This window comes from Chiloscyllium plagiosum, unplaced genomic scaffold (assembly GCF_037043375.1).
Source record: "Chiloscyllium plagiosum isolate Xiang-an unplaced genomic scaffold, Cpla_swu_hap1 HiC_scaffold_12, whole genome shotgun sequence".
Classification (NCBI taxonomy): Eukaryota; Metazoa; Chordata; class Chondrichthyes; order Orectolobiformes; family Hemiscylliidae; genus Chiloscyllium; species Chiloscyllium plagiosum.
The window spans coordinates 49,651,125-49,675,978 of record NW_028270150.1 but is presented as its reverse complement, the minus strand read 5'-3'; the positions used below and the strand labels follow the sequence as shown (position 1 = coordinate 49,675,978).

The 24,854-nt window shown below is 41.5% G+C and overlaps 1 protein-coding gene and 1 pseudogene across 1 annotated transcript in view; both read right to left on the bottom strand.

The window, feature by feature from the left end:
- The window catches only part of LOC122555503 (lymphocyte function-associated antigen 3-like), a 46,346-nt gene extending 37,796 nt beyond the window's left edge, over positions 1-8,550 (bottom strand). Inside the window, exon 1 of the mRNA XM_087992800.1 lies at positions 7,987-8,550. Within this exon, the coding sequence (XP_087848926.1) occupies positions 7,987-8,041 (55 nt within the window). The 5' untranslated portion in view covers positions 8,042-8,550. The remainder of the gene's footprint in view (positions 1-7,986) is intronic.
- Positions 8,551-9,695: 1,145 nt separating this feature from the next.
- Positions 9,696-24,854, bottom strand: part of LOC148148536 (uncharacterized) — a 219,428-nt pseudogene continuing 204,269 nt past the window's right edge.

Below are 24,854 nucleotides of genomic sequence, written 5' to 3'. Positions count from 1 at the left end.
TATTAAACCATTGATTGGAAACCACATTGATTTTGATGGCAATGTCCTTAAAGGAAATCTGCCTTGCTTACCCCAAATGCCTATATCTTACACTAGACCTTCAGCAACTTAAGTGATACCCAACTGCTCTTGGATTTTGCCTTGCAAGCCACATAGTTGCATAGAATCTCTGCTGAAAATTTGAAACATAAAACAGAGAGGCCTCTTTACGTCAACACAGGCACTCAAGTAACAAAAGCACATCTAGCCTGTTATGCCATCAGATACAATAAAAGCACACCCTTCCCAGTCAACATTTCCATGTTCTCTTTATTAACATCTGGGAAATTATGCCAAAATTGACAGCGCTGTCACATAGATTGTGTCAGGTTGACACGGTCATACTCACTAAATCAGACCTTACACCCAAACACCTCATCACTATCCTGCTCAGTCCTGTGCTATTGGTAAAATAGGCCAACCATAGGTTGCAGCTCAAAGGTATACTAATGAAAGTTGCCAGACAGTATTCAACAATAACTCTGGATCCCACAAATTCTCATTGCACCAGGGACAAATATAATCAAGGAAACATGCAGCTGATCACCTCCCTCAACTCCAGAAATTAATACACTTTCAAATTGGACATAACTGTTAAGAACAACTGAGAGTAGCAAAGTCATAAAGGACTTCTGGATAGAGCTTCAATGCAAATACTAAGCACAACTATTGACCAGGTTTTTAAGAACATATCTAAGTCTGGAGCTATAGCAGGTGCTGAGAACATCCAAAAGAAAAAATTCAACCACATCCTAACCAATCCATCTATTATAGGTGGATCTATCCATGACTGTTTGGTCTAGCACTAGATGTCCTAAAAGTTATTTGCCAAACTGGTGAAGTTACAAAGGATATTATATATGTTAAATAGAGGTAGTTGCACATTACTGACTTTCCCTCCCATTTTTGTCTCATCAGCAAATTTAGCAACCACACATTTGGCCCCTTCATCTAAGGATCCTTCAAACTATGACCAAAACTATCTAGAAGAGTAAGGTTATCAGATGCACTGGATCACTATCACCTGCAAGTTCCTCTTCAAGTCACTAGTAAATATCTAGGTCTATTCATTGTCACTATTCTAAAATCATTCACTGAAACCACGTGGACTGCAACTGTGCATGATAATCTCTCACCACTATATCCTAGGCTATAAGAATAGAGAACAAATGCCTATTCCCACGTCGCCTGAACAAATGGGGAGAAAAAAAAGCATATGACAGAGTTAAAGGTGCTATCTTTCATTTGATATATTAAACAGAAGGCCACCTGCCTCTTAGGTGGACAAACTCGACCTGTATCATCTTTTCCAAACCGCAGAGAAGCTGATCTACTGTTCAGACCAAACCTTATTCCTGAAGCAACAGGATAAACTTTTAAACTCCGCAAGTAGTTTTTTAAAATCACCAAAATGGACAGTCTTCAGACATCCATTTATGTAAGTATTTTCTCTTCTGTGCCTCACTAGACTGACTGTTAAAGGTAGCCCCACAAGACCAAAACTTATAGAGCAGAAGTAGGCCATTCGGCTTTAGCCCGAAACGTTGATTCTCCTGCTCCTCAGATGCTGCCTTTCCAGCACCACACTCTTGACTCTGACCTCCAGCATCTGCAGTCCTCACTTTCTCCTAGTTCATTCAGCCCACCAAATCTACTCTACCATTCTACATTGATAATCCTCAACTCAATTTTGTTGCTCTACCCCCTTGATTCCTTTACTAGTTAAAAATCTGTAAATCTTAGCCTTGAATATTCTTAACAACCAAGCTTTGATCGCACTCTTCAGTAAAGAATTCCACAGAATGACTAATCTTTTCTGTCTTAAATAAGCAACCCCTTATTCTGAGATTATGCTCTCTGGTCCGAATCTCTCCCCAAGGGAAAACAACCTTTCCACATTTACCCTATCAAGTCCTTTAACAATCTTGTATGTTTCAATACGACTGCTTTTCACACTTCTAAATTACAGGTACAGGCCCAACGAGGCATTGTCTCCTCAGTCAATCGCACCATACCCAGTATCAGCCAACTGAACTATTTGTGGACTGCATCCAATTCTAGAATATGTTTCCTTTGATAAGGGGCCCAAAACTGTTCTGTATTCCAGCTGTTGTCTGATTACTGCCTTGTATAGTTTTAGCAAAACTTTCTTACTTTTAGCTCCTGAAGTGTAAACAGTAGAAACCTGATGTTATTTAACTGAAAAAAAAATAATGTATTTGGAGGCCTTGGTCTTCAGGTGACTAGGAACCACAGAGTGTAACATTAAGCCAGGACAGCAGACAGTAAAGAGTCAGAGAGATCTATGCTGGGGTACTGCTTTACTGCATTAGAGTGTAATTGAGAATATGGTGAAACAGGGAGAAGATGATCATTCACTCCTGCACTCTCACTGGTGACTTCTTCTGCTATATAATATCAAAGTAAGATTGTGGAAGTTCAGGCATGACAGGACACAGTGATCTGGAGGGGGAGAGGGAGAGGCGACCCTGTGATCAGAAGCAGCGGGAAATAAAGTGACATGACAGGAAAAGATGTAAGTTCATTGTTTGGTAAGGAACTGCCAACTTGAATATCTATTCTATGTTACTTTTAGATTAAAGTTGAATGAGAGAAATATTTTACAGAGTAAAAATTAAAGACATTAAAGATATGTACATAAATTCAAAACTAATAAAATAAAATTTAGACATGCAGGGCCATGCGATGTGCAGAGTGGAATGGGAACTGGTGGATTCAATAGTGGTTCATAGTAACCACAGATGTAGTAAATGTTGGTTACTCGAGGAACTCTGGCTCATAGGTAATTAGTTGCAGTCTGAGCTTCAAATACTATGACACATCAGGTAGGGAGACAGCTACCTGGATGCTGTGTTTCAGGAGGCAATCACATCCTTTGGTTAATTGTTTCACTAGTCAGAGGTCAGAGACAGGTGGGTGTGACAACAAGTGAGGCAGATAGAGGGATCTTGAATTTAGCATTGGAGGAGCGTCGGCTGTTGACTTTGTCCACCAGCTATGAGGTACTTGGTCCTGTGTGGATGAGGAAAAGGACTGTAGGTCTGAACCATGGCACAGGACAGCATTCAAGGAAGGGAAGCAAAAAGGTGGTAGGGGATTCTACAATTAATGGTACGGATACTATCCTTCGTAAGCAGAATTCAGAGTCTCACATGGTGTGCTGCCTGTTTGGTGCTATGGTATGGTACCGGTTTGAAAGGATATTGGAGTGGTAGGGTAAGGTTCCAGATGCTGAGATCCATGTTAGCATCAACAACATTGGCAAGGTAGGTAAGAAGTCACCTACCTTGGGGAAAGATCAGGAATCTGAAAAATTAAAGAACAGGAACTCAGGGATTATAATATCTGAATAATTACTCAATCCACATGCAAAACTGGCATACAGATAAGAAAATTTGGGAAGTAAATGTGTGGCTGATGGAGTGGTGCAGGAAAGAGAGATTCCACTTTGAGGGACACTGGAATCACTACTTGGACAGAAAGAAACTGCACTGTTGGGACAGGGTCCACCTGAACTGATCTCAGATTGGTACATTAGTGGAAAGGCTAAAAAGGTGTATGGCAAAACTATGGTTTTAAGAGGTGTGTTTTGTCCTTTTTTTAAAAAAAAAGGTTGAGATATAGATTCTGAGCAGTCTGCTCAAATCAAATAGACTAACACGTTGTGAGGCCATTGGATTTTTTTTAAGTTAGAACAATAGAAGCAGCCTTAATGGGTGAGGTCAAGCTCCCACAGAACCAAGATTTTTAATTTTAGGTTTCTGCAGTTGCTGGGGTCTTGAAGCTGGATGTGGAAGCTCTTATTGTTCTTTATTGTAGCTAAAAGCTGGGGTTCTCTTCTGCTGATGGAATTGCATGTGAGACAATCTATTTTACTGAATTTGCCTTTGCCAAAGGTGTGTTTACATAGTATTACTATATTAGAACAGTTAATTAGCGGTATTTAATATTTCTTTTGTCAAGCACTTTGTTGAATTACAGTTAAGCTAATTCTTTTACTTTTAGTTTGTCTGTATTTTAACTTTAGTGTAAAAATAAAATGTGTCTTGCTTAATGTCAAGTAGTTTGACCAATCGAATTGCATCTGGAACACAATGCCTTACACTTACCTTTAAAATAAGAAAACGTTAGGGTCTGGACTACCTTAACATAGAACATAACAGTGCAGTACAGGCCCTTGATGCTGTGCCCACCTGTGGAACCAATCTGAAGCCTATCTACCCTACACTATCCCATTTTCATCCATATTTTTATGACCATTTAAATGCCCTTAAAGTTGGTGAGTCTACTACTGTTGCAGGCAAGATTAGAGTAGTGCTGGAAAAGCACAGTAGGTCAGGCAGCATCCAAGGAGCAGGAAAATCAACATTTCAGGCAAAAGCCCTTCATCAGGAATGAAGCAGGAGCCTCAGGGATGGAGAGATAAATGGGATGGGTGTGGGGCTGGGGAGAAGGGAGTTGGGTGTGCAATAGATGGATAGAGGTGGGGGTAAAGGTGATAGGTTGGACATGAGGGTGGAGCAGATGGGTGGGAAGGAAGATTGACAGGTGGGACAGGTCATGAGGACGATGCTGAGCTGGAAGATTAGAACTGGGGCAAGGAAATTGAGAAATCTGGTGAAGTCCACATTGATGCCATGGGGTTGAAGGGTTCCAAGGTAGAAGATGAGGCGTTTTTCCTCCGGATGTCGGGTGGTAAAGGAATAGCAATGGAGGCGGCCCAGGACCTGTTGCAGTCAGTGCGTTCCATGCCTTACTACTCTGAGTAAAGAAACTACCTTTGACATTTGTTCGATATCTATCACCCCTCAATTTAAAGCTATTTCCCCTCATGCTAGCCATCACCATCCAAAGGAAAAGGCTCTCACTGTCCACCCTATCCAATGCTCTGATCATGTTATATGTCTCAATTAAGTCACTTCTCAGTCTTCTTCTCTCTAACAAGAATCTTTTTAATATATTTTATGAGGCTTGGTCTGGTCCATAACAGGTGGTCACAAGGATTTTGAGCTATTAAGTGGTGGAGGGGGTTGTGCTCACGGGAAGTCTATAGAGTTTCAAAATCAATTACCATAACAGAGTAAAGAAACAGTCAAGAATACAGCTTCAAGTACAGCAAGTAATGATAAAGCTATAAGAAGTGTATTGATTAAACTGGAAGAGAGAAATAATAAACAAGTGAATGAAGCTGAGGGACAGGTTAGTGTATAGCCCAAAAGTTCTTCACAAATACACAGAGTGTAAAGAATAAATTAACCGAGCTGCAGACACAAATTCAAATCAGATTATGATAGTAGCCATTATGGAGTTGTGACTGCAGAATAGTTGGGACTGGGAACCAAATGAAAATGGCAAAGCAGGTGGAGTAGCCTTACTGATCAGAAACAAAATTTCATCAATGGTGAGGGAGGATAAAAATGAAGGCAAAGCATTCAGTGGAAATCATCTGGGTGGAACTGAGGAACAGGAAAGCATTTAAAACTGTAATAGGTGTTGTGAACAGAGCCCCCAGTAGCAGTTCTGAAGTGCCAGATTGTAAACAAGCAGAAATTAGGGAACTGTGTTGCAAAGCCAGCATGGTTTTAATGGGGGATTCTAACTTTAAAATAGACTGAGAGGGGCAAACATGCAACCGTCAGAAAGGTAGTGAATTTCTGGAGCGTGAACCTACTACAACATGTCTTGGATGCAAGATGGGGGCAAGCAATATTGAACTAATTAAATGAGCCAGATTGAATTATGAACTGGGAAAATCTGCTAATAGGCAAAACAACTGAAGAAAGTGGAGGATATTTAAAGGAACATTTAACAATATGAAAAGTTCATATCCCTGAGAGGGAAAAGCTCCACTTCACAGAAAAAAAGACAGCCTTGGTTAATTAAAGAGATAACAGTCAGCATAAAATGAAAAAGGCTTACAAAAATGAAAAAAGCACAGATTCTGCTGAATGGGAAAATGCAAAGATCAGCAAAGGGTCACACAGCAGCTCAAAAAAGCTACTGAAACGGATTATGAAAGATACTTGCCAGGGACATCAAAATCAAGAAACAATTATATAGTTACATAAAAGGGAGGTGGGTGGTCAGGAGCAATGTTGGTCCACTAAAGAATGTTAAAAATCACATCACACCAGCTTATAGTCCAACAGGTTTACTTGGAAGTACAAGCTTTTGGAGCGCTGCTCCTTCGTCAGGTAGCCAGTGCAGCAGGATCATAGGACACAGAATTTAAAGCAAAAGATCATATTGTCATACAACTGATGAGATATATTGAACAAACTTAAGTCGTTCATCTTTTAAATTGGGTTGCAGGCTTCAATTGATTAATACACATGCTCTCTCTCAGGCACACACACACCCCTCACACTCATATCCATGTGCTCACCCTCTCACAGGCATATATTCCATCAGACCCACGCACACGCTGTCTCCCTCACATGCACACATAAAAGTCTATGAGTGAATTTGCATTTGCCGATTTGTATTTGCAGGTATATTCCTTTTTGTTCAAGCAGCACACAATCTATAGGCAGTCAATCCATGTGACACCTTATAACTTCCTACTTTGGAAATAGAACCAGTTTGACTCAAGACTGGAATAGATAAGACTCTAACCTCACACCTTTAATGCACTGAGCTGAGATGTCATTTTTTTTATAAAACCATAAGTTATCTCAGAAATGTGATTTGAAAGAAGTTCTGAGATTTACATATTAATGAATCAAAACTTGCAACCCAATTTAAAAAATATGCAAGACTGAACAGCAATCTAGGTTTGTTCAAGATATCACATCAGTTGTATGACGCGCTGATCTTTTCCTGCAAATTCTGGGTCCTATGATCCTGCTCCACTAGCTGCCTGAAGAAGGAGCAATACCCCAAAAGCTTCTACTTCCAAATAAACCTGTTGGACTATAACCTGGTTGTGTGCGATTTTTAACATTGGGGGGGGACACTGTCAATGAGTACAGAGAAATGGCAGACACGTTGAATAATTACTTTGTCTCAATATTTACAGAGGATAGCTTAATGAAAGTTGAGGAAATTAAAAGTTGATCGGGGTCAGGAGCCGAAGTAAAACATCAGCATAAGGAAATTAATTGAATTAAAGAGTGACAAATCTGCAGGATCTGACAGCTTCCATTGGAGAATGTACAAAGTAGGGAAGCACATTATAGATACCCTGACTATAATCTTTCTGACTTTCCTAGATACAAAGGTCATCCTTCTAGATTGAAATATTGTGCATATCACTCCGCTTTTAAGTAGGGAGAAAGAGGAAACCTAGATAATTACAGACCAGTTAGCCGAACATCTGCGGTGGGAAAATTATTGGGAGTCTACAATTAGATATTAATAATTAACTGAAAATTTTCGACTTGTCTATCGGGCGGGGGGAGCCTGGGCGGTTTCATGACAGGTACATCAAACACCATGGGTAATTTTTCGAATTATCTTCCACAAATGGAAACGGATGCTGAATCAGTAGTTCATTTTAAACGTGAGGTAGATAAGTTTTTGTTAAGCAAAGGTATTTAAGGGATGTGGAGTTAGTCTACCATCTGATTATAAAGGTAGAAGGTCCTCGTGGGGCGGAAGGGCCCACACCTGCTCCTATAGAGAGAGAAAAACATCGGAATAATGAGCCCTCAAAGAGCTTCAATTTCAAACGTGAGAGACTGAAATATCAAACGAAAATATTGTGCTTCGAGAAGGAGGGTCTCTCACACACACACACAGAGAGAGAGAGGCGCGCGCGGGCACGAGGCCTGCTCCGGCTCCGGGCGGTGCCGGGACGTTTACTGGGTAACGACACAGGCCCTGGGCGGCTGGCACCGGCCTCAGCCGTTCCTGCCCACCCAGGGCCCAGGCCCGGGGGTTCACACACCACACCAGACTAGTGTTCCCCCCCCCCCCTCCACTTACCGAGAACCAAGATCAGTAAAAGGGCGGCGGTAGCAGCGGCACGAAGCGGGGCCATGGTGCACTCCACCGGGAGGGAAGATGGCGCAGCCTGGAGCGGCACAGGTCAGTCCCTCCTGTCCCCAGGAAAAGCAGCCGATTAAGGACTCACTCTAAATAACATATCATTCAAAAAGAGAGGAACGGTCGAAGTATCTAACAACGGATTCCTTCCCCCCTCTCTCTCCCTCTCAAGAATGAAGCATTTCCTTGGAGTGGAGACACCGCCTTCGCCCTCCTCTAAGGTTACAGCTTCCTCTCTCTGATATAAACAAACATGCCCTTTCGCTGCAGGAGAAGAACTTCCTTCACTTTCAAACTTGCCGCAGACCAGCTCCACTCAAAAAAGAAAGTCCAATGGGATGTCTCTCTCGCCAGACTGGTAATCTTTCCTTTTCAAACTAATTCTTTAAAACGACGGTTTTTTTTAAAAAAGGAAATAGTATCCAATTAAAACCTGAACGTTCACAAGAGTAACAGTCGATTTACAGTCCCAGAGAGTTATTATTGATGACGGAACCAAATAAGATCTCCAAATATGCACATTAAGCATTTCCCCAGTCGCTGAGCATAGTGCCTAAGGGATATCACCTTCATGGGGGGGAAAAAAAACTGTTAAAAGGAAGCCAGCATGTGACTCCAGACTGGCAGCAATGTTGTCGACTCTTAATTGCAGTCTGAAATGGCCCAGAGACAATCAATTCAAAGGGCAACCACGAATGGGCAACAAATGTTGCAAATACTTAATTGCAGGTACATTATACACCACTCCAAACAATTATTGTTGAACCTAAGGTTTATTATAACCCAGAGGTTTTTCTTACTACAGATGCAATCACAACTATTGAATTATATGCACATTATCTACTTTTTGTTTTAGTTCTGCCTTTCCACTATCCACAATATTTTGTTATTGTCTTTCTGAATCAAACCCTGCTACATTGTAATTCATCCAGATGCAGTTAGTGGTGAAACAATTATAAATGAGTCCAGTTAAAGTGTATTTTTTCCTGAAAAGCTGCAATAAAACTGGTTTGTTCTGAAATCTCGTCACTGCAGCATCATTGACTGCAGACCGGCAGCAATGTTGTCGACTCTTAATTGCAGTCTGAAATGGCCCAGAGACAATCAATTCAAAGGGCAACTACGAATGGGCAACAAATGTTGCAAATATTTAATTGCAGGTACATTATACACCACTCCAAACAATCCATGTGACAGGATCTTGCCCTGTCACCTGCTGTGTGGGACTGAAGCCCTGCAATGTCCCACAGTGCCCCCATTATGCAACATTGAGCGGAGATGCGAAAGCTAATTTCCGGATTTTCCTCCCACACCTGGCATCACTGTTCCTGTTCGCACTCCTCTGTCATGCCACATGGTAATGGATGGTAAGGTTGTACTGAGGATCGATGATCCAAAGCCGACCAGAGAAAAGGCAGGACATGCAGACTAGTCCATTTCAAATATGTCTGGCAAATTCCTTACGTTTGAGCCCTGTACAGCAATCATATATTAAGCTCAATATTAGTTCAATATCAGTTAATCCATGAGAATTAGCATCTCTACATTGTATGAATTGATGAATTCCATGCTAAATCAAGTTCAGAAAGAGAAATAAAAAGATGGGGGAGGAAAGATTGGATTGAGAAAAAGACACAAAGGTAACGTAATTAAATGACATTATTAAAATGTCCAATTACAACCTGAAAGAATGGATTTCACATTAGTAATAATTAATTTACAGTATCAATATTTGATTATTATTAATGATTAAAATGAGGAATATAAATGTAATATCCCCAAATTTGTAGGTGATACAAAGCTGGGTGGAAGGGCGGATACTGAGATACTTTAATATGATTTGGTCAGAAGTCAGACTACACACAGTTATAGTTCAACAGGTTTATTTGAAATCAAAAGTTTTTGAAGCATTGCCCCTTTGCCAGGTGACATGAAGAAAAACATACAGACACAGAATTGATGGCCAGAGAGGTCAATGGGCAAAGAGATCAAAAAAATCATACAAATGGTGTGAGCGGAGTGTTGAATAATAAGTCTCTGCAGGTGTCAGAAGTGTCAGACAGTGTGAGTAAAGTGTCAACAGCGGAATAGTAAGTGAAGGGGATGATCTGTAATCCAATTAAATGATGCAGGGAGATAATTCCAAAACTTAAAAATAAGGTGGTGCTGGAGACAAACCAACCAGCTGAAATAACATGCTGAGGGTCGAACCAAAGTAACAATTATTCGAAATCTGTACAAACTAATTGTAGTAGAGAGACCATAGCAAGTTATCAAGGTGATACTGTTAAAACAGGACAGTAAGGAAGATTTTACAAATACAGACTATAGTGGGGTTACACATAGGTTGACATGAACCCAAAATCACTGTTGAAGCCGTCTTCATTGGTACAGAACTTGGTTATCAGTTTCTGCTTGGCAATTCTGGGTTGATGTGTATGTCAATAGCCACCTTGGACGACACTTACCTGAAGATTGAAGACTGAATGTCCTTGACAGCTGATGTGTTCGATGACTGGGAGGGAACATTCCAGTCTGATGATTTTTACCCGGTGTCTGTTCATCTGTTGCCATCGCGTCTGTATGGTCTCACCAGTATACCATGCCTCGGGGCATCCTTGCCTGCACCGTATGCAGTAGCCAACACTGGCCGAGTCACATGCGTATCTGTCATGTTCATGATTGCCAACGTTCCCACATGTAATGATAGCATCCATGTCGATTTCTACCACATGCTCCGTTTTCTTCCCACAGTCCAAAGATGTGCAGGTTGGTGGATCGGCCTTGCTAAATTGCCTATAATATCCAGGATATGCAGGCTATGTGGATTAACCATGGGAAGTGCAGGGTTACAAAGATAGGGTCGGGTAGTGGGTCTGGGTAGAATGCTCTTCAGAAGGTTGTTATGGACTGAATGGCCTACTTCCAAGCTGTAGGGATTCTATTATTCTTTAATTCTAACTAATGATGGGGTAGTGTGGAAGCTCTACAGATATCCCAATTCTCAACAATGGGGGAGCCCAACACATCATTGCAAAAGATAAAGCTGAAATATTTACATCCACTGTCAGCCAGAATGCCAAATGGATGATCCATCTTTGCCTCCTCCAGCAGTCCCCAGCAACCCAATGCCAAGCTTCAACCAATTGGATTTAGCCTATGTGATATCAAGAAACAGTTGAAGGTACTGGATATTGCTAAGGTGCTAAGCCCTGACAACATTGTGGCAATGGTAATAAAGACCTCTGCTTCAGAGTTAGCCATGTTTTCAGCCAAAGTATTCCAAGCCAGCTACAGTCCTGGTATCCATCCAACAATGTGGAAAATTGTCCAGGTATGTCCTGTGCATGCAGAAACAGGACAAATTCAACCAGACCAATTATAACATGATTATTCTATTCCAGAGTCATTGGTGTAATTGACAGTGTTACCCAGAAATGACCTGCCCACTGATACTTAGTTGACTTCCACCAGAGTGACTCAGCTCCTAACCAAAACATACAATTTTGGTCCAAACATGGACTAAAGATCTTGACTATACAAGTGAGTTGAGAGTGATTGCCCTGGACATCAAGGGCAACTTTAGACTAAGTATGGGATCCAGGAGCCCTAATAAAACTGGAGTTAATGGGAAATGGTGGAAAATCTGTTGATTTGAGTTCCACTTAGAACAAAGGATGGTGATTGTGATTGTTAGAGGTTAGCCATACAAGGCTCAGGACATCACTGCAGGAGTTTCTCAGGATTTTCCTTTCAGCAAGGTCTTTGGCAAGGTCCCACCGGGGAAACTACTTAAGAAGGTAAAAGCCCATGGAATCCATGGTAACTTCGGAAGTTGGATCTTAAATTGTCTTCGTGACAGAGTGTGGTGGTGCAATGCGGTTTGTATGACTGGACACTGTTGTGCCATACCACGAGGATCAGAGTTTAGACTCTTATTGCTTGTGATATTCATAAGTGAAAGGCAGGAGGTTTAGAGGGGATTTGAAGAAAATCTTTTTCACCCAGTGGGTGGTGGGAGACTGGAATGCAGTGCCTGGGAGAGTAGTTGAGGCGCGAAACCTCACAATCTTTAAAAAGTATAGGAACAAGCACTTGAGTATCATAACATTCAAGGCTACGGCTCTAGTGTGGGAAAGTGTGACTAGTGTTGATAGTAGTGTCTTTTTAGCGGGACAGACTTGATAGGCTAAAGGGCCTCTTATGTACTGTAAGATTCTATGATTCTATGACTCAACTAGCAATAACTGTTCACCAATATCTTCCCGCCAGCATAATGTAAGAAGTGGGGTTATAAGATAATGATCGCACAATGTTCAGTATCATTCACAACACTTCAGATATTGAAACAGTCCATGTGGAAGTATAGCAAAATCTGAACAATATCCAGGCTTTGGCTGATAACTGACAAGTTACCTCCTTGTCACACAAGTGCCAGGCAATGACCATCTCCAGTAAGAGAGAATCAGTAACTGAATTAATGCAGGAAAGATAAATGTCATTTTACTTTCAGGTGCCAAACACCACAGTTTGTCTTCCTCAGCTTTCTCTTCCCCTGTTGAATGCATCATTCCTCTGTCTCAAGGCATCTCCTCACGACTCCATTTGTATAGCTAACAATGACGCTTGCCACCATCTCAGTGCCATCTCACACCAAGACTCAGAAACACTTACAAATGTTGTCACTTTATCCCCTGCACAATTTCCAATTTTTACATATCTTAAGGTACATTCCCTCCTTGAAGACAAAGAGTGTATGATGTGATGGAGAGTCAGAAAACTGGGGCTAGATGGTCCACAAGTGATAATTACCCTGATGCTGCTGCACAGGAGGCTATGGAGACTGGAAGGGTCAATGGTGATGGAGAGATGGGAATCTCCATTACACCTGGTGACAAAATTAGAAATTAGAATATTATTTGGTATTTTACATTAACTTGTGTTGATGCCTCTCACTCTTAATAATGAAAGGTGAACATCTGCACAGTGATGCCTACTCTGTATGTGAGATTTTTCAATTCTCAGGGGTTTTACAACTAACACAGGACACATGCAGAAGGAAACCAAGAAGTTCTCAGAAGAGGTTACACACTCTGAGGACATGTCATGCAGTACTCTGGGGACATAAGTTTAGATCCTATCATGGTAACTGGTGAATTTTAACTTAATTATAAGTAAATTAATTAAATATGTGGAATTGAAAATAAATCATCTACCTTTATCTATTCTGACCGATAGTGCCTTCAGGTGCAGGTTTGTAGTTCCTTAAAAGTGGAGTCACAGGCAGATAGAGTGGTGAAGAAGGCATTCGGTACACTTGTTTTTATTGGTCAGTACATTGAATATAGGGTTTGGAGGGTCATATTGCAGCTATACAGGACATTAGTTAGGTCAGGTTTGGAATACTGCGTTCAATTCTGGTCTTCCTGCTTTAGGAAAGATGTTGTTGAACTTGAAAGGGTTCAGGAAAGATTTACAATAATGTTGCCAGGGTTGGAGCATTTGAGCTCCAGGAGAGGAACTGGGAGAGGGGTGAATACGCTGGGGCTGTTTTCCCTGGAACATTGGAGGCTTAGGGGTGACCTTCCAGAGGTTTAGGGTGTATAGCCAAGATCTTTTCCCGAGAGTAGGGGTGTCCAAAACTAGAGGGCATAGGTTTAAAATGAAGGGGGAAAGATTTAAAAGGGACCTAAGGGTCAACTTTTTCATGCAGTGGGAAATGAGCTGCCAGAGGAGGTGGTGGAGGCTGGTATAATTATGACATTTAAAAGGAATCTGGATGGGTACATGAATAGGAAGGGTTTCGATGAATGTGGGCCAAATACTGGCAGGCCCCATGGAAAATCCCAGTCAGTTTAAATGGAATTAGATTAATTTAGGATATCTGGTCAACATGGACGAGTTGGACCAAAAGGTCTGTGTCCGTGCTGTACATCTCTATGACTCTATGATTCAATGTGACCCCCTCCAATAAAGCTTGGCATGCCATTGTTCCAGAAGAGTAAAACAATGAATAGAATTGGAGGGTCCACTTGGTATCCCAGCAACACTGTCTATGAGTGTACCTATACTAGAGGAATTGCAACTGTTCAAGAAGTCAGACTCCACCAACTTTTCAAAAGCAATTAGGGACAGACAATAAACACTGGTGCCCAAATCCCATGAAAGAAAGAAAGCCCACATAGTGGTTCATGTTAAACACTGCTCAGCAGAACACAGATACTGAGCTTTAATGGCCATCTACAAAGGGCACTGTTCTAGAGTAGCAGCATAATGAGATTGATTTTCAGGTCCAAGTGTTATAGACTAGGCCAGACCATTCAAAACATTCTTAAGCAGGCAGCTCCAGACCATAATTTTACAATTTGTTTTGGTAAGTGTACAGTGAAAATTTCCCAGAGTAAGATAGCAAGGTTGATGACTAGATTTTAAAACAGTTAAAAATTTGTTCACAAAATTACACAATGAAACACAAAGAACAGAATAAAGAACCCCTGTAGAACTCAACCTATCCGACTAAACTTAATGATGTTATTCCAAAAATACACAACAGTCTCAATTAGCAAACTCCCTTTAAAACCCAGTTTAAATGGAACACATGCTTACAGGTTGAAGTTGAAAGGAAGAAAAGAGAGAAAGTTTTCACACAGCTCCCTGTTGAACTTCCCAGTTAAAGACTGAACTAAAATCTGCTCAGCTCAGCTAAAGAGCTGACCACTCCCCTTACATTATACTTCTAAAACATAAACACTTTGGCCTGAAGTCTCATGTGTTTACATATAAACAAAAGGCCTCTCAAAGTTCTTTTCATCCTGTACCAAATCAGACTGACCAGAGCCCGGCCCGGTTTATTGCCCCTCTGAAAAAAAATCAAGGACAGAGTCTCCTTGAGCCAAGGAACAGCTTTTAGATAAAAAAAGGGACTAGCTTTGTGATACAAGGAGAGTAAAGGGTTTAACAGGGGGAGGTAAACAATGCTCTGATGGCTACTATGCTGGTTTCCTTTCTTCAAATCCTCAGCAGATTGTTCTCAAGTAAAAGTGAGATGGAGGATGAAAGCTACACTCTCACATGTGAAAGGTGCTGACATGGATCATGAAGGGCCAGGTAAAGCCAATTAAGGGAAACTGACTGGGATTTTCCATGGGGCCTGCATGTTTCTGCAGGAAGTGCCTGGTCCCTTGCCCCTAAATGTAACAGCCTAGCTGCTAACCCACTTTTGGATTTAAATGAACTTGCAAAAGCATTGACCATCCTTGGAGAAAGTTTGGAGGAGTCAGTCTCGGACATGAGTGCCAGGATATGTCAAAGTTCCTGTGCTGGTATGAGCATCCATTGAAAAAGTAGTAGAGAGCATTGAATGAGGCAGAGAACTGTGTGCATACTTGTCCTGCACTCTTTGCCACTTTATATAAGAGGAAAGCTTTGCCTTGATTGTTCAACACTTTACTGATGTGCAGTGAACTTCTCTCCTGTTCTTGGACTGCAAGGAAGTGAGAGTTAGGCCATGAGTGGGTAGATGGAGAAAGGAAACAAAGCTATAGGAACTCTGAACATGGTCATCTAACTTCCATTCCTAACTCCCCCACACCCCAACATCCACTTATTAGAGCCCACTCTGCCTCCAGTACCACTGACCAAGTTTGTCTCAATTACAGCTCTACAAGTCCCTGGTGAGACCACACTTGGAATATTGTGTCCAGATCTGGTCGCCCTACTATAGGAAAGATACAGAGGCTTTGGGAAGGGTGCAAAGAAGTTTTACCAGGATGCTGCCTGGACCGGAAGCTTGCCTTATGAAGAAAGGTTGAATAAGCTTGGACTTTTCTCTCTGGAGAGAAGGAGGAAGAGAGGAGACCTGATCGAGGTATACAAGATAATGAGTGGAACAGATAGAGTCAATAGCCAGAGACCTTTCCCAAGGGCAGGATTGACTGTTACAAGGAGTCATAGTTTGTAGATATTAGGAGGAAGGTATGAAAGAGAGTGGCAGGTTCTTTACACAGAGAGTTGTGAATGCATCGTTGCCAGCTGTGGTGGTGGAAGCAGAGTCATTGGGGACATTTAAGCGACTGCTGAACATGCACATGGATAGCAGTGAGTTGAGGGGTGCGTAGATTAAGTTACTGTATTTTACATTAGGATTAACCTCGGCACAACCTCGTGGTCCAAAGGGCCTGTTCTGTGCTGTACTTTTCTATGTTCTATGTTCTATGAAGGTGCTACGGAGCTTTCTTTGAAAAACTCAGAGAATATTGGTAATGGGAATCCCTGCTGATAGGGGAGTAAACAGCTGCTTCTAGTACTGCTGAAGTATTATGTAGGAGTACCTGGGGAAAAACAATCTTACGCAGCATGAGGAGATTCACTTGAGTGACTATGAAAATGTCAATGTATTAATGTATTGCAAAAAGTTAATGAATCATTCATTTTATTTTAAATTTCCATTGCCCACGCATCCCTGTTGTTCCTTCCTACCTTTCAAATAGAGTTAACCTTAGTAGAATGATGTACCAGTGAAAGACGAACAAAGATTGGGAATGTTCTGACTTTGGAATTGCTATGTGTTGCAGAGTGTGGTGGGTGTGATTGAACAGCAGGTTCAGCATTGCTCTGCCGTCTCACAGTCAGATTATTTGAACCATGCCTGGATTAGTTTGTCATGGACTTCTCATGACATCTAGGTGAGTGATTGCAGGCACTTGGACACATCAGGCTCCACACCCTCCTCCTCCTTTTTCTAAAGATGCTGAGCAACCCTCAGAATCCTCCTCCTGACATTCCAGCCTTCTCTTCATTATGGTGTTGGCAAAAATGTAGCAGACCACCATCACAATGCCTTCTCTGGGTACTGCTTGCTTGTATGTACTGAAGGGTGTCCCCAGATCTATTCAGGCATCTGATTCACATCTTTACCAACATAATGGCTTGCTTCATGAGCAAAATCTTGTGCTTATGTGGCTGCTTGTGTATTTGTTCTTCAATAATGTTGCTGTCTTTATTGATATTAATATTTAGCTTTTAAAGGGTAGCCCTAATCTCCATTGAGTCACTCACTAAAACTACAAAGCCATTACATGGCAGCTTCCAGGATGGCTTGCACAGACATGCACAGAATCCTACTAAGGCTTACCACTAGTACTTTGCTAGATTGGAATCTCATTCAATTGACAGAGACCGCTGGTTGATTTGAGGCCATCTAGATTGCCACCTCAGGCACCATCTTTTGACACCGGGCTTACCTGACAACATCTCCTCTGCCAATGTAGCAGCTGATACGGGTTCTGTGCTTGCCCCTCCATCTGCTGCCTTGCTACCAGGGTCCCACACCGGGCTCAACAGCTGCCTTGCACCCTCCTCATCAATGCAGTCACCACTGATGCCGCCACAACCGAATTCTTCTCAAAAGGTAAATTGATGCAAACATTAAAGTTCACCAAAGTAAAATCTTACCTGTACAGACTTACTCCTTGCAAACCCCTCACCCTGACAATGTTAAATAGAAAAGTCTGTGTGTAAAACTAAATCAAATTTTATTTAAGGTTTTCGGTTTGCATTGTTTTTAACAGAGCCTTCTGCTAAAATTATTTCTACTATTTCCTTTTAAAGCCATATGAAGCAACCAGACTTAACCTCAGCCACCCTGCCCACTTTTATTGCCTCCAGAAGTAAATAAAGCTGATTTGGTGGTCCACATGACAAGTTTTAAATGCTCAATCAATGAGGTGCTGCGAGCAACATGTGGCTGAGGTGAAGTTGATCTGTGAATCCAGAGTGCATAAGTCACAAAGTGGTAGATAGGATGAGTGTATATCCCCATATTAAATTTTCTGAGTTACTAATGGTAACAGATTGAATATAATATTCATCAGAAACCACTATAACTTTGACTCACTTTGTGTGGAACATTCTAACTCAGACTTTTCAACTTGAAACTGCATGAGTGTGTTAAGAGAAAACTTGCAAATAGTAAAGTTGCAATTACTGATCACAAAAAGTTATAGTCTCAATTCTAGCTAAGCAGGACTATTCCTGAGCTGGAAGTGTTAGGTTTTCAATGCAGGGACTGTTTCTGTGCAGATGAGGCAGGATGTTCAGGCCCACTGGAGATGAGGATGGACATAGCCTGATTAGATGGTGCTGGCTGTCAGGCGATTTCCCAAATCCATTCCCAGCACCAGCCATTTTTGCTCACGTGAATTTGAAGCTAGCAAGGCTAATTGCACTCATGCAGTCAGATTTTCTAAAGAGCGTTGTTGAGCCTATGTAAAGTTTCCTATATTGACAGTGACTGCTTAGGCAGCTGGAAGATAATCAGTGATCAGCTGGTGATTGGTACTTCTGTATTCCTGGAGACTCTCGCTCTCTTGGGTGTGAAAGCAGCCACATGTTACCTTGGACAGGGAGGATACCCACTCACCATCCCTACAGGAGTAGGTCAGGTTGCAGGAACCATTACTTTAAAGTAACTTTAAAAAATGTTCGTGAAAGGATCCCTCCATGTTTTCACCCCTCCCTTATGTGACTTAACTACCATCTCTCCCCAAGATGGAATGCCTGTGATTAGCTTAAGGTTCATCTCCTTCCATGGACATTGAACCTGTCTCCAAGTTAATTAAGGGGAAACCCCAGTCAAAATTCCAGACCAGTGATTGTTTCCCAACAGGTATGGACCTGAAGGAAAAATCCAGTCCAGGGTCACTGTTAAATTTCAATAGTAACTACCAGAGGGAAGCATTGACATAGGTGAAAGGCCAAAACCAAAACAACAAGCAAGGGCAATGAAAATATAAAGATGGACAGAACGTTCCCTCTCCGTGGACAGAACTGGAAGGTTCTGTTGCTAGTATAAGGTTTTACTAAATACTGGCCAAAGATAGGGCTATTACATGTCCCCCCCCCCGATTCTGCAACCTACCCAGCATTTGTATCTACTGAACTGTTGTACCAGTAGCACAACCTTACAATTTCTGAATACATAATTATTTTCACTCATTCTTGTTTTCTTTTTAGTTTTCTTATCCCTCTCACTAAATGGAAACTGTAAAAGACAAGCAAGAATGAAGTGGAAAAAGCACAAAACGGATATTTTGAATAATTACGCCAAGTATTCCTAAAAGTAAGCATAAAGAGCATGCCCTACACAAAGATTACAAATTATGACAATGTCAGTGACTTTATGATAAATAAATTAGAAGTATTTGACAAGCTAAGTGGAGTTCAAACAAATATAACCACAGGGCCAGATTATATTTACCACTTTTCGCTAGAAGACAAAAGCAATCTGTAAAGATTGCCAATCATTCTGCAGTCAATGAACACTGGGAAGGTTTTGGTACATTGAAAACAGGCAGATATGGAATACTCAAAGTGGTGAATACAAAGAAACAAGCAACCACAGACCTATTGATATTACTTCTACTCTATTTAATACAATGAATCAATTATCAGAAGTTGAAGATCATCAGTAAAACAACAATGAAGTAAACATTCATGTTTTGAATTCAGAAAGGGAGGATCCTGTTAGAGCAATTACCTTGACTTCTTTGGGGAAGTGGTTAATTCCATGACATGATAAACCTCAACTTTCAGAACTTTTTAAGTACTACCATAAAGGCTATTAATTAAACATATACTCTGCTGTACTTCCCTGCATTTAGATCAATGAAACCTCAATAGAGAAAGCAGAAAATCTGTGGCCATGCATCCTATCACTTTCACTCACAATTCTTTTGTGGCTCTGTTTAATTCCGGATTTTAAGTGCTGTGAACTATTGAAACACTGCAGCAATAGTGGCTTCCACATTCCAGAGTCATGTTCCTAACAGGCAGCATTAAGGGAGTTGGAAGGCTGACTGTATTTGTAAAGTGTGGTTGATACTGCAAAGATTGTCAGCGTTGGTAATGCCTAGCAGTATTGCTCCGAACATACTTCCAGAGAAACACTTACACACTGAGATAAACCACACAGCTGCTCTTCCTGGAATGAAATGCTCTAAGATTCGATATGGTCTAAACATGGGCAAACAGATTCAAATGTGCAATTAATCTTGCATAGTTTCTGATCATTTAAATTATTGCAGGGTGCAGCAAATGGCAAAGCACAGTGTTGAGTGCTTACATACTTGCATAAAGGTGCCACATTGTGAGGGCTTGCACCACTTAAAGTTAGCCTGCACTTTGTAAAGGTTGGGAGGGGGAGCTCATAGCTATTTCTTTATATCATGTGGAGTGAATCAAATTGACTGAAGACTGGCATTGACTGATGCCAAAGACATCGGGAGGAGATCAAGATGGACTATCATTTGACACTTCTGACTGAAGATGCTTATAAATGCTTCGATCTTGCAGTTTGTACTGCCTTACCTTTTTCTGACCACATTGAGAATGGGAGTGGTTGTGAAGCTTCTTGTGCCCCATTGGTTGTTTGACAGTCCACCACCTTTCATAATGGATGTGGCAGGACTTAGGAGCTCAGATTCCTTACATTGTTTGTAGCATACTGTTTCTGGTGTTAATATAAACGTTATCTTATGGTGTAACTTCACCAGTTTAAGATCTTCTTTTTAGGTATGCATAGTACTGCATTAAGCCAAGTTGGTATCCTGATTTAATAGTATTAATAAAATTTTGGTTATGCTGGGCCATGAGCTTGTAGATTGTGGTTGAATCTAATTCAGGTGCTAATTGCATACAGCACTTCATGGATGTCCAATTTTAAACTCTATCTGTTCTGAATCTATCCCATCTGGCACAGTGGTAGTGCCACATAATAACATGACAGTTTCTTTTGTGTGAAGATGAAACATTGTCTCCACAAAGATTGTGCAGTGGTCACTCCGACCAAATCTTCCATAGTAGGTTGATAAAGATGAGGTTAAGTAGGATTCTGTCTTGTTGGTTCCTTTACCACTTGCTATAGGCCCAATTTTTCAGACATAGCCTTAAGGAGTGAGCCAGCTTGGGCAGTAATGTTGTTAGTGAGTCATTCCTGATGATGGCCATTGAAGTGCACTTCAAGGGTACATTTTATATTCTTATTATTGTCAGTGCCTCTTCAAAGTGGTGTCGATCAAGGAGTACTGAATTATTGGTTAATGGAGGATGGTAGATGGAAAGCAGCTAGAGATTTCCTTATTTGAACTGGTACTATGAGGCATCATAGCATTTGAAATCAATACTCATGAGTGCTTGGCTACCTGTTCCACTGTGCAACCATCCCTAGTGCATCTGTCCTGCCAGTGGGGACAGAACATACCGAGAGGTGGTGATAGAGGAGGAGCTTATATCATTGTCTGAAAGATCTGATTCTATGAATATAACAATGTCAGGCTATTTGACTGTTGTACAAGCATTGACACAAGCTCCCAGATGTCAGTGTGGAGGACTTTGTAGGGTTGACCAGACAGGGTGTTTTTTCGCATTTCAGGTACCTGAAGTCATTTGATCTATGTGGTTTATTCTTATCAGACATTTTTATAATTGTCCTGCTAGGCTATTTCAGAGAACAGTTACTAATTAGTGTGGTTCTGGAGTTACATTTAGACTAGGTCAGGTCAGAATGGCAGAGTGCCTCTCCTGTAAGAATTAGTGAGTCAGATTTTTTTAATGATAATCAATTTGATTCATGATCACTAACACTAATACGAGGTGCTTATTTACAATTTAAAAAGTATACCTTTAAATTTCTGAACTGCTATGTTTGGGTTTCAATCAATAGAGATAACAATGGAGTTCCACCTTTGCGTTTGAAAGTAGGGTGTTTGGCTCCACCAGGACCCAGGTTGTCTGTCCACTCCAAAGAGTCATTGACCAATCACAGGATTTACCTGGTGACCTTCTTGTGTGTTGGGGAGCCTCTTTACTGCTGGTTAAGTGCCAGTGGAGGCAGAAAGGATCCCATAGTTTGCCAAATTGGTCTCTGGGTTGGGGGAGGGACACCATGTTCTCTTGGCAACTTGGCATATCAGTGTGAAAGTAAAACACATGCCAGCCTGCCTTCCCACTCCATCACCGCAGCCATCACATCCTGTCTGAGCCCCTCCCCCCAGCCCATCACTAAAAATCTAATAAAGTCGAGACCAGAGATTCAGAAAAAACAATGACTAAGAAAAATACTGAGTTATGGCCCTACATAGCAAACAATGTGTTTCAGTGTTCTCTAGTGTTACACTGGAGCCCTTGAAGCTACACCAGAGCCCTTGAAGTAGGAGATACAAAGGAGGTGAGGTGACACTTATCCTTCGGGAGTCTGGAAATGTTTCAGACAAATTCTCAGAGAATTGACAAACATCACACCCAGTGACAAGAGTGTGGGTCCAGGGACCTGGATGCAATGCTACACAAAGTCCATTTGCCTTGACATGAGTCATTGCAGTTAGTGAATATATCTTCAAATACAGAACCCAAACAATTGCCTCACACAATTCATATTGGCCACAAACCACAAGTCACATATCAAAAATCTCAATTAACCATTCCTTATATTTAACTTGCATTTATAAATTTTCTACTGCTGCACGTTTCACACTTACATCTTACAGCTGTCACACATGGCCAGCTATTCAACCATGACAGCCATATCATTTAAACACATTGCTCCACATTTATTCTTGCTGGTGAAAGTGACTCATGTTCAGTGGCAGCATCACTGAACTGGTTGTGGGAAGTGGGTGTAAGGATCAGGCAAAGCTTCATATCCTCACCCCAAGTAGCAGATGGTGCTTACTAATACTGAACCAGCTATATCTGAAGCCATGGCTGGTAGTGGGGTGGAAAGCTTGAAGATAGAGTCATAGTTAGAGTCCTAAAGATATAAAGAAAACCCTTCAGTGCAACTTGTCATGCCGACCAGATGTCCTCACTTAATCTAGTCCCATTTGCCAGCACTTGGCCCATATCCCTCTAAACCCTTCCTATTCATATACCCATCCAGATGCCTTTTAAATGCTGTAATTATACCAGCCTTCACCACTTCCTCTGGCAGCTCATTCCATAATGCACCACCCTCTGCGTGAAAACGTTGCCCCTTAAGTCCCTTTTATATCTTTCCCCTCTTACCCTAAACCCTTGCCCTCTAGTTCTGGACACCCCAGGGAACAGACCTTGTCTGTTTATTCTATCCATGCCCCTCATGATTTTATAAACCTCTATAAGGTCACCTCTCATCTTCCGATGGAAAACAGACTCAATCTGTTCAGCCTCTCCCTATAGCTCAAATCCTCCAACCCTGGCAACATCCTTGTAAATCTTTTCTGAACCCTTTCAAGTTTTACGACATCCTTCCGATAGGAATGAGACCAGAATTGCACGCACTATTCTAAAATTGGCCTAATCAATGTCCTGTTCAGCTGTTAACATGGCCATAATGGTATGTTCCTATTTAATCCCTATCCTCACATCCCACTTGTCCTTCAACCACAACCTAGGTTTACAAGCTGCACCATGTCTTGTTTTTCCACCTCCCCTCACCTTGTCTTGTGCATTTCTGCTTTCAGGCACCTACGAATACTAAACTGGTCAGACAGTGGTGAAGAGAACCAATCACAGAGCATGCTGGAAAAACTCAGCAGGTCTGGCAGCATCTGTAGAGAGAGAAATAGATGTAATGTTTTGAGTCTGGTTTGACTCAGTTTTGAGGAAGGGTTACTCGACCCAAAACATTAACTCTGATTTTTCTCCACAGACACTGCCAGACCTACTGAGCTTTTCCACTAATTTCTGGTTTTGGCACTAAATTACAGCATCTGCAGTTCTTTCAGTTTTTATTCAGAGTTCAGAATCCCACCATTTCAGATGGGAGGGTGAAATTTGAATTCAGTACAGTCTCGAATAAAGAGCTGGCCTACTGGTGACCATGTAACTATTGTTGATTGTTGTAAAAATGAACATCTAATGCCTTTCAGGGAAGAAGATTCTGTGCTTACCTGGTCTGGCCGACATGTGACTCCAGACCTACAACAATCTGATTAACTCATAATGCCCTCTGGACAACTAGGGATTGGCAACAAATACCAGTGAGATCCACATGCTGTGAGCATAAAAAGACGTACCTTAAAGAACATTATCAACCAAGATGACATTTTATAACAATACCCATTAGCTGCTTGGTCACCAGAGTTTTATTAGGTTCAAATTTCAGACAAACTGCTGTGGTGGGATTTGAATCCTTGGGCTGATGTTCTGAATTACTAATACAGTGACATTGCCACTATGCTACCACCTTCACCTACTGGAAGGTTTGCTGTGAATGAGAGAAAGTGAGGACTGCAGATGCTAAAGAGTCAGAGTCGAAAAGTATTGCGCTGGAAAAGCACAGCAGGTGAGGCAGCATCTGAGAAGCAGGAGAGTCAACGTTTTTGGCATAAGCCCTTTATTGGGAATGTTCCTGATTCATGCAGAAGGGGCTCCATTCACTGTCGTTGTAGTTGGATAAGTTGCACGCTGACATTTCAGCAAAAAGGGAATGTGCTGACTACCTCTTTCTTTCCTCTTCCTCCTCCTCCTCATCCTTTTCTTGCTCCATTTCCTCATTCCCCATCTTCTCCTCAATTGGTCACTCTATACCTGGTCACAAGGGCTGTGGCTTCAGGATAGCAAGATTATGCAGCGTGCACTCACATAATGACACATGCTCTGCCAATTACTGATGGGCTCATCCAGAACAATCCACGTTGCAGAAATATTGTTTAAGCAGACTAGTGAACTCCCCCAAAGACATTAAATAGATGAGTATGCCTTTTGTTACAAGCAAACTGTCCACTGGAATCACAAGCAAGCTGGTCAGTGAAATGCCCTTGTAAGCAGAT